The sequence below is a fragment of the Bos grunniens genome, chromosome 3 (genome assembly GCF_055505025.1).
Source record: "Bos grunniens cultivar Pamir isolate PY7600 chromosome 3, Bosgru_T2T1.0, whole genome shotgun sequence".
Classification (NCBI taxonomy): domain Eukaryota; kingdom Metazoa; phylum Chordata; class Mammalia; order Artiodactyla; family Bovidae; genus Bos; species Bos grunniens.
In genome coordinates this window covers 113,108,832-113,119,815 of record NC_141167.1, presented here as the reverse complement: position 1 = coordinate 113,119,815, position 10,984 = coordinate 113,108,832, and the positions used below count along the sequence as shown (strand labels likewise).

General features: G+C 43.3%; 1 protein-coding gene across 5 annotated transcripts in view; it reads left to right on the top strand.

The window, feature by feature from the left end:
- The first annotated feature begins 302 nt into the window (after positions 1 to 302).
- CD244 (CD244 molecule) overlaps positions 303 to 10,984 on the top strand; it is a 37,139-nt gene continuing 26,457 nt past the window's right edge. For all 5 annotated transcript variants that reach the window (XR_015161263.1, XR_015161264.1, XM_086393640.1 and 2 more), the window contains exon 1: positions 303 to 644. Coding sequence is in view for 3 of the 5 variants with exons in the window: in XM_086393640.1 (XP_086249766.1) it covers positions 584 to 644 (61 nt within the window). In the remaining 2 variants the exon portion in view is untranslated. The remainder of the gene's footprint in view (positions 645 to 10,984) is intronic.

Genomic DNA, 10,984 nt, shown 5'->3' with positions numbered 1-10,984 from the left:
CCCCAGGCCTGCCTGATTTTTCTAGTGCCTTTACTTGTCTCCTTCAACATTTCACCTATTTGTCTAGCGATCCACTTTTCAATCTACACCCTTCCCAAACCCTCTCTCTTTCGCCTTCACAATGTCTGCTGGGATTGGACAGGCTTACATAATGGCTGTTTGGTCCCCATATACTTTTCTCTATATTGCCAGTAGGGTGCAGAAGATTGAAAACTTTCTTGGGCATCTGTCCTTTAAATAAAGCAGCTGGGCTGGGGCAGAGCTCAGGACAAGATTAATAAGTTGGTTTTGTGAGTCACAGTGTATGCTGAGCATCCGCCCACTTGAGGCGAACTTCGCAAGTTTAGCTTGTGGGAACTATCAGACCAGGTCCAGGGACTGGGGCTTCCTCAACAACCCTGCTAGCGTTCAGCTGATGAGAACATCCTCAAGCTGAGGAAACTGTGGCTGAAGCCCGACAGAGTTCTGCTCCCTGTCACCCTTCTGCTGATGGGTGGCTGCTGAGCTTGTGCAAGGCAGAGTATCTGGTGGGAGAGGAGCTGGCTTGACCCCTCTGTCAGCGTCTCACATCTGTTCTGTGGGCATGCTGGGGCAAGTGCTTGCCCTCACACTCCTCCTGCTCATCAAGGGACATCAGGGCCAAGGTAAGGAGGCCCAGCCTGGTAGGGGTGGGCTGGCATGGACCAGGAGCTGTGGCCTTCAGGGAAATCAGGATGTGAGCCTCTGGATTGTGCTGCTTACATGGTCACCTGGACCTGTGACTCGGAGCAGCTCCCTGCAGCTCTGGGCAGGCTGGGTCAGACAGCACAGGCTGGCAGTGGGTTGGGAGGTCCTTGAGAAGTGTGCATCTGGCCATGCCATCAGCAATCCAGGCCACCTTGGCAAGGTGAGTCCTTCCCACCGGCTTCAGTTTTCCTTTCTGTCTAGGGGGGAGAAAGTGTCCTCCCTGCTGTCTGTAAGAATGAAATATCCTCTCGTTTGGTGCAGTTGCCAAAAGAGACAAGAAGCGGCCATGAACTTGGGTTTCTCAAAGGAAGTCGGGTGGTTCTGGAGCTCAGAGACCGACAGATTATTCGCTGAGGCAGGAAAGTTGAGCCCTGGCAAGCAATAGGCGGTGTGGAGTGGGGGGAGGGGGATAGGAGGCGTGAGACAAAGGCCCGAACAGAGGCTTTACTTGCAAGGGCTGGTCCCTCCATCAACTCTGTCAGCAGCCCAGAGGCCAAGGGAGCCTGAGAATTATTAGGGAAATGTTGGCTGGGGGCTTCCCTAGTGGCTCAGTTGGTAAAGAATCTGTCCACAATGAGGGAGACTGGGGTTTGATTTCTGGGTTGGGAAGATCCTCAAGAGAAGAGAATGGCTACCTGCTCCAGTATTCTTGCCTGCAGAGTTTTATGCACAGAGGAGCCTGGCAGGTAGAAGTCCATGGGATCACCAAGAGTTGAACACGACTGAGTGACCTACACTTTCACTTTGGCTGGGGGCAGGGGGCGGAGAAGGGAAGAGAAGGAGACATACTAGGAAGTTCCATAGCAAACTGAAAACTCTCAGCTGGGCCCTGAGCCAACAAATGAGGGGGCAGGGAATCTCAGTGAGGGGTGCTCCCCCTTTCTCTCCAACCTTGTCTAGGATGCTCTGAAACTTGGAGCCTGCATTTTAAATCAGTAACTCTTTGCGGGGCATGGTGAATGGAGGTGGAATGAGAGGAAGGCACACTTGGTTGCAAAGGGAGGAAATTGAGGTACAGGGAAATGTTTGTTTAGGGCCTGCTACAGGCTGTCCCTGGGTACCCAGTTCAATCACTGAGCCCCTGGCACTCAGATATCCTTCAAGAAGATACATTCTAGGCTCTGGCATTTGTATGAGTACAGGTGGAGTAGGGCAGGGTGTGATGAGGAACAGGGAGCAGAGAGAGAAGTCTGGAGCCTGGGGCTCATGTGTGTGGGCTAGGGGCATCCAGAGATACAGGATCCCAGGTAAGAAAGCTAGATTAGAAACTTGAAAGCCAAGGTAGGGCCCACAGGGTTTGATGCCTGGCTTTGGGGGTGCAGGAACAGAAGGTCGGGGCTGACTCTGAGATCATGAGCCTATGTGTTGCTCCCTCCATCCTTGTGGCACTGTCTCTGGGCATGGCCATGCTAAATCCATTGCAGGGGGAAGCCAGGTAGAGATTCTTTGAGCACTGGAAGGGATGGACTTCGGCCTTACGGAACTTTTCTCTCATCTTGCTATACACTGTGTCTGTGGGGCTGGCCTTGTGTAAGTTGACTGAAACTGCTATAATTATTTGTTTCAATTTTTAAACTTCTTAGTTTAAAATAATTTTGACATTTCAGGGAAGTTGCAAGAATAGTACAAAGAATTCTTGTATTTCCTTCATCTAGATTCACCAGTTGTTAACATTTTATCACATTTGCTTTATTTCTCTTTCTCTCCAAATATATGCATGTGTGAATAGCTGTATAATAATAATTATTTTTGTGGAATATTCAAGGGTAAATTGCAGACATCACCCCTTTTTACTCTTAACTATTTTAGCACACATCTTCGAAAAACAAGAATGTCCCCATATCATGATATCAGCACAGTTATAAAATGTAGTACATTTAACATCAATGCAATCAAATATATAATACATATTTAAATATTACCAAATGTTCCCCCAGTGCTGTGTGCGTGCTTGCTAAGTCACTTAAGTCGTGTCCTACTCTGTGTGACATAGACCATTGGGCTCTTCTGTCCATGAGATTCTCCAGGCAAGAATACTGGGGTGGGTTGCCATGCCCTCCTTCAGGGGATCTTCCCAACCTAGGGATCGAACCCACGTTTCCTAGTCTCCTGTGTTGGCAGGCGGGTTCTTTACTATTAGAACCACCTGGGAAGCCCCAGGTGTGCTATATAACATCTCTTTTCCCATCCAGAATCCAACCAGGATCATGTATTGCCTTCAGTTATTATATCTGTTTTTTAAGTTATTTATTTATTTGGCTGTATTGGGTCTTACTTGTGGTGCAAAGATCTTCTTCGCTTCATGTGGATCTTTCATTGCAGTGCATGAACTAAACTTTCTACTAGCAATTGCGTCTCTCGGGCTTCAGCACCTGAGACATGCAGGCTTAGTTGCTCCAAGGTACGTGGTAAATTAGTTCCTCAACCAAGGATCACATCTGCATCACCTGCATTGCAAGGCAGATTCTTAACCACTGGACCAGGGAAGTTCCAGTTGCTGTGTCTTTTTGGTCATCTTTAATCTACAGTCATTCCCTAAACTTTCTGCATATTTTATAACATCAACATTTTTGGAGTACAAGTCAGTTGTTTTCTAGAGAGTTCTACAATCTGAGTTTGTCTGATGTTTGGTCATAAGATTCAGGTCATGCCTTTTTGGCAGGAATACCACAAAAGTGACAGCATGTCTTCTTCAGTGCATCCAATCTGGAGACACAATGAGAGTGGAACCTTTTTTTCTAAAACTTGGTTTACTGAAGAATTCAGTATGCCTCACATATGTGTAAGAAGTTCCTACTATGCTTTGCAAAAGTCTTCCAAAGCTCTCTCACTTCTCAGAGAGTAAAAGCCATACATTTCACAATGGTGCGTGGGATCCAGCCTCCCTGACCATTGCCTCTTCTTCTCTGCCCCTCTCACTGCATTTCAGTCTTGCTGACCTGATGACCCCCACACTTGTTTCACTGGGGCTTTGCACTGTTTTCTATGTGGAATGCTGCTTCCTCCTCATTTTCTGTGAGGTTTGAGTCCTTATTCTGCTCAGGCACTACCTCCGCAATGATATCTTTTCCACTAAAAACAGCCCCTCCATCTTGCAACTCCTTGTCTCCCTGTTGGCTTATTTTTCTCTGTATGCTCGTCTCCATTTTACATACTATATGTTTATTTTTGTTGTATTTTCTGTCTCCCAGTTTCCACTTCACCTTATTAGAGTGTAAGATCCATGAAGGCAGGGCTTTTGTTTTGTTCACTCCTGTATCTCCAGCATCTTGAGCCGTATCTGGCACAAGTATATCCTCAATAAATATTTATTGAATGAGTGAATACTTTATTTATTTTTTTTTGAATGAGTGAATACTTTAAATAATCCATAGAATAAAGTGAGTTTATTGGCCTACCAGAGTTTCATTGGGAAAACTGTTTTAAATTTTATTTTTTTAATTTATTTTTAAAATTTAATTTATTTTTTTTTAACTTTACAATATTGTATTGGTTTGGTAAATTTTATTTATTTATTTTTAATTATTTATTTATTTTTTCTTAATTAAGACCAAATAGTTTATTTAGTATTCAAACTTTCATTATTCTCTCATAGTTTAAAAAATGTGTTATTTTATGATATTTTTTCTTTCTTTCTTTTTTTTTTTTTTATTTTAAAGCATGTATCATCTCTGTGGCCTTGAGGAAGTTAACCAACCTCTTGTTTCTCAATTTTTCATTCAAAACATGAAATTAACACTGGTGCCTGCTTCTGAGGAGATGTGTGAGGATTAGATGAGAGATAGTATATAAAGTGCTTAGAGAAATGTTGAGTTATTACAAGAACTCCAAACTGCAAGTTTATGTTATTCAGCTCTTTGGAAGCAGGGCATGTATTTCACTTAGTTTTGTAGTCAGAGTGAAGAAGAGAGAGATTATTTGGTAATCCTTTGTTGAACTCTCATTAATGGAATAGAAAGTGAGTTAGAGCATGCCAAGATAAGATGATAAAGTTTTAAGTGTGACCCTTTTCTCAGGGTTTCTCATTGTCATAACCAAGATCTTAGGGAGACTTCAACATTTTTTCTTTTACTATTGGTATATGAAAATATTTTTGACATAAAGATCTTTGAATGAGATGAATAGATTGATATTGCACAGTCTTAAAAGAACTTTTATGTTTTCTTAAAATAAGACAATATCAAAGTTTTCAGAATGCATTAACTCTTTCTGTCATGAGTGGTTTTTCTGGAGTATATAATACAATTTGATAGCATCTTGGAGCAGAACTTTTTTCAAATTTGAAGTCAATTCTATCAAAGTCAGCTGCTACTGTCTTCTACATGGCTTCTCAGGTTGCACCATCTTTGGTGTCATTTCAATAATCTTCAGAGCATCTTCTTCATGAGTAGATTTAATCTCAATAGATAGCCAGTGGGGATTTTCTGTTGACTCAGGGATTTTCTGGTGCTCTGTGACAATCTAGAGGGGTGGAATGGGGTAGGAGGTGGGAGGGAGGTTCCAAAGGAAGAGGACATATGTATACCTGTGGCTGATTCACATTAATGTATGGGAGAAACCAACACAATGTTGTAAATCAATTATTCTTCAATGAAAAAAAAAAGAATTTTTTAAAAACTGAAAAAAAAAACCCAAGTATTTATTAAAGCTTATTTTGAGTTTTCACTGAAAAAACACACAGATAAGCAGTGCACAGGCATTTGTTATTCAAAAAATGACTAACACATTTATTTCTCATAGAGTCCTGTGTATGTAATTTCATATGCAGGTATGCTCTGTAAATTTGTGTTTTTATTCTCTTAAAGTTTCTGACAATTTATCAAATATGCCTTCTAGATGGCTACCATGTTAAATATTTTTGGAAAATGTTTTAGCAGTTTGTGTCACTTGCTTCTCTTTTTGCTTTTATTTTTTCAATTGGAGGATAGTTTCTTTACAATGTGTTAGTTTCTGCTGTACAACAGCTTGAATCAGTTATAAGTACACATACATAGACGTCAACATTTTTAACTTAAGGCAACATGTATTCAAGACATTGAAGCACGTGATTATACTGTATTGTAAAATAGTCTGTTTTCACAACAGCATCTCCCTCTCTATTCCCATTCCTTCCCTGGATATGCTTTGAGTAGCTCTGCACCAGGTGCTGGGCTAGAAACTGAGGATTCAGATGTGAATAAGCACACAACTCGTTCGTTCATAGAGCCTACACCATTTACACCAATTAACATACAGTTACAGTTGTGGTTAGCGCACAACAAAGTGCCTAACACAGCAAGTGCTCAAACCACGTTAGTTGAGAAAATAAATGAATTATTTTCAGACATCTTAGAGGAAGATTGGGATGATTTTTTGGGTCAGTTGTGTTGGGGAGCAAGGAACTTCAAATCACTGCTCATAAGAGTGGACTTGAGCCCTAAAGTTCACTTTGAATCCTAAATTCAGATTTTGGCTACGCATTCAGAGGAAACTCCAAAGGACACACCAGAGACTGTCAATGCCCAGGAGCTGCAGGGTTTGGGGTGAGATGTGCTGGACAAAAAAATAAATAAATAAGGTCAGGGACAGCATCTTACAGACAGCTCTGAAGGCTGCAGACTGTTCCTGAAGTTTGTGTTGAAACTTTCACTTCTCAGGTGGGAGTCACTGATTGCAAATGCTTTGGCTGGGATCCAGGTAAGTTCTAAGAAGACTGGATTCGTTTTTGTCCATCTTTTCCTCTTTATACTTCCCCTTAAACAAAGCATGAACAGTGAAGTTCCTGTGTATAGGAGAGAGATGAGGACTCAGGAAACTCAGGGCTGCAGCACTACCAGAGGGAACCAGTTCTGTAGAAATATCTCCAGAGGTAGCTGGACCATTGTCTTCATGAGATGTGTGCAGAGATGTGCACAAAACTATAAACATACATGGTAATGAGTTATTGTTAAGTGAATACACCCATGTATCTACCACATGCTCTCTCCCTTTGTTATCTCCTCTGTCTTCCACAAATATAACTACTCTTTTGACTTCTAACGTCATAGTTAGTTTTGCCTGTATATAAATGGAATCATAATTATGTACTCTTGCATTTGGCTTCTTTTGCTCAACAGCTGATGAGATTTATCTCTGTTTTCACTTGTAGCTGGTTGTTTTTATGGCTGTATTCTATAGTATGACTGTACAATAGTTTATGCATGTATTCTACTATTGATGAACCTTTGGGTTGTTCCCAAAGTTTTTCCCTATTATAATCACACTGCTATCAGCCATTTTTCTTTCTTCTTTCTTTGGCTGTGCTGTGTGGAACTCAGGATCTTAGTTCTTGACCAGGGATCAAACTTGTACCTTCTGCAGTGGAAGTACAAAATCTAAACCACTGGACAGCCAGGGAAGTCCCCTATGAGGCTTTTGGTGCACACATGCCTATTGGGTGTATCTCTGGGGGTAGAATCCCTGTATGTATATATACATCTAGCAGATGCTGCCAAACTCTTTTGCCAAGTGGCTGAACCAAGTAGTGTGTGAGAGTTCCAAGTAGCTTCAGGGTCACCAGCTTTGTGTTCTCAGACCTGCAAATGGGAAATGAAAGCGCAGGGCTGTGACGCCTGAAAGGTGAAAGTCAAAGCCAGGGGAACCACATATCTGTGGCTTCCCTGGTATTCTGCACGAAATTCCTACAAAGAGTCATTTCTGGGAACTGAATTTAATTAATTATTTAATCAACTGAACATTTCATTAAACCCTTCCTATGTTCCAAGAACTATGTAAGATTTTGTAGAGGAAACAAAGATGAAACATTAAGAATCTTTCAGACAGAGGAAAATAGGCCTGTATAATATCAACTCTAAGGGAGGACAGAAAATGCTACGTGTCACTGACACGCAGATTAATCTCAAGCACAAAGGGTGCAAAGAAGATGGAAATTCCTTCTAGGTAGGGACACTGGGGAAGTGGCCTTGAAGGATAAGCAAGAGTTCAGGATGAGACTTCTCTGGTGGTCCTGTGGTTAAGAGTTTGCCTTGCAATGCAAGAGACACAAGTTCAATTCCTGGTCCCGGAAGATCCCACATGACACAGAGCAACCAAGGTCCTGTGCCACAACTACTGAAGCCCGAGCACCTAGAGCCCATGATCTGCAATAGGAGCAGCCACTGCAATGAGAAGCCTGGATACCACAACTAGAGAGTGGCCCACACTCAACACAGCTAGAGAAAGCCTGAGCATAGGAACAAAGACCCAGCACAGCCCCAAATAAATAAATAAATAGATAATAATAAGAAGAAGAGTTCAGGAGAGAGGAGTAAGGTAGAAGGACAAGATAAGCAGAGGAAGAGCCAAAACAGAAGAAGGGAAAACACAGATTTGAATAAGGAAACATGAGAAGCAAATACACATTTATCTTGGAGAAAGACAGTATTACAAATGGGATGATTCAGTTAACTGATACAAAGAGTGGGACCTAAGCTAGGTAAATTTGACATGGGGTGGTGGGCGTGGGGGTGGGTTGGGGAGGAGAAGTTGCTTTATCTGAGAGGAGCAGTCAGCAGGAAGCTCCCAAGGGTGGGGCTAGGCTGAGAAGAGAGGTGATAAAGTGGGTTGTGGAACTGGAGGATATTTTATGTACTTCATAATTTTGCCTTGACTAGAGCCAGACCTGCCCCAGCACTTTGGGGAACTCACTGAGCTTTTTCCACTCAGTCCACATCAGGAACCCCTTCTGTTGTCTCACCCCCAGCCTGGTGTCATAACCCAGAACTGAGAAAACCTCAACATCCTTTGCTGGCTAGGGGAAGTTAGACTTTTCTGAAAGTTGTATGTTCTCTCTCCTGCCCCCTCTCCCGGGGCTCAGGCCACACCCTTCCTCCCACCTCCCCTTCCTCCCACCTCCCCTTCCTCAGATCAGTACGTCCACATCAGAGGAAGCTGGGCTGATGTGGACACTGCGTGGTTCTGCAGGCAGCAGCTCTGTCCTCCCTTTGCAGAGTTGTTTTACCCCATTCTTTCTTAACCACCGGAAAAGGGGCCTCGAAATTGCTGAGTGCTAACAGCGGGGGCGGCAGCAACCCCGGGGGCCTCCTCTGGCCACCGGAACCTGCTGCGGCCTCTCCCCTGCCACTTGTTGCGGCCACCTCTACCTCTCACTAAGCATGTGAGAACTTCTGTTGAGTTACCTTTCCACACTGGCATTTATTGTCTCTCTCTTTGGCACGCATGGCCCTCAGGGACAGGGACCAGGTCTTTCTGCATCAGTTACACGCCCACTCACCTTTTTGCTGTATCCCTCCCACGGCAACCTCACCCTATCTGCCTCCCTGTCCAGCCCTGCCTCACCCTGAAATATCTTCCTTTCGCCCACACTGGGCTGTTGAGGGCTGCAGAAGAATATTCAACAAGAAAGAGCAACTACAGACTGAGAGTCTTCAATTTCAGCTGGGTCCACAGGTGTCCTGGGAATCCTTGTTTCTGATCTACAGCTTTCCCCATTCTCCAAAGGGGTGATTCCAAACCTTCACTGTCTCTTCAAGATCCTTTTCCATCATCACAGCCTCTGTTGGCCTACACTCTCCTTCTCCAAGGAAATGGAGATCCCGGTTAGGAATTCTGCCAACCCCATCAACAATCCCTTAATGTCAGCTGACCTCACCTTATCTCCCTTAAGCAACCACACTCGCCTCTCCTCCTGTCCTTGGTCAGTCCTTGTGCTCTGGACAGCATGGCTTCTTCTAGGAGGCCATCCAGGACATGCCCAGTCCATGATACCTCTGATCTTTCTTCAGCTGTTCCTTTTCTGTTGGTTCTCTGCTCTTAGTTCATTATCCTGCCATTTAAAAATCTATGTTGGAATACCACCCAGCTTTCCTCTGCTGTGTTTTTCTTTCCCAAGTGTCTCTTTTACTACTCATACAGAACACTTTCCTTCTGGTACCTCTGGTCACTGAATGTGTATGTGATTTTTTCCCCACACCAACAAATCTTCTGTGACACCAGCTGGGTGTCCTACAATTTGGCTCGGTTCTGACACCATCTGCCTAGAGACAGAGTTAGAGCTCACAGGTTAAGGGCTCTGTTCCCACAAGATTGCCTCCCCCTGATATTTGAGACACTAGTCTCAAGCCCGGGTTGTAGATCGGAGATTCCAGTGACCTCATCTTCTGGTTCAATTAATTTGCTAGAGCAGTTCATAGAACTCAAGGAAACACATTTCCAAGTTTATTAAATAATATGAAAAAAAGGTACAGATGAACAGCCAGATGAAGAGATACATAGGGAAAGGTCTGAAAGGGAGCTTCTGTTTTCTTGGAGTTGGGGTTCACCAAGCTGGAAGCTCCACTAAACTCATGCTATTGGGATTTTGTGAGGGCTTCTTCACTTAGATGTGATCAGTTATTAACTATTAGCTCCTATTAACTCCATTTCCATTCTCTGTCCCTCCTCTGAAGGATGGGGAATGTGGCTGAAAATTTCAAGCTTTTAATCATGGCTTGGCCTTTTGTTTTTTTTTGCCCAATCCCTCCCACCTGAGTCCACCTTGAGTCACCTTTTAAAATTTTAAAAAAATATTATTTAACTTTTTGGCTGCACTGGGTCTTCATTGCTACCTGCAGGCTTTTCTCTAGTTGTGGAGAGTGGAGGCTGCTCTCCAGTTGCAGTGCGAGGCTTCTCATTGCAGTGCCTTCTCTTGTTGCAGAGCATGGCCTCTAGAGTGTTGGGCCTCGGGAGTTGCTGTGCATGGTCTTAGTTGTCCTGCAGCATGTGAGATCTCACCCGAGTAGGGGTTGATCTGTGTCCCCTGCATTGGCAGGTGGATTCTTAACCACTGGACCACCAGGGAAGTCCCCAGAGTCATTTTAATAAAATAAAGGATGGTCCTGGTGCTCTTCTTACTAAGGAATTTACAAAGGTTTTAGGAGCCCTGTGTCAGGGATGGGGATCAAAGACTAAATACTAAAGCAAAAGATGCCTTTATCACTGGGAAATTACAAGTATCAGAAACTCTGTGCCAGGAACAGGGGGTGGAGAGAGACTTTTATGTATATAAAAATGACATATATATGTGTATATAAATATACATAATGTGCATATGTGTATATTTCCATTACCTCACAAAAACCAAACCAACAAAGCAAAATAACACCTGATGTTCTTCCTCTGGTAGTTTCTTTCCTAGCCCCTTTTTATTTGGAGACAGACCCTTTGTAAGTGTACAAACTGATACAATTCACATGAAAGTAAAAGAAAATAGAACAGTGTAATTTAAAAATGACCACAAAGG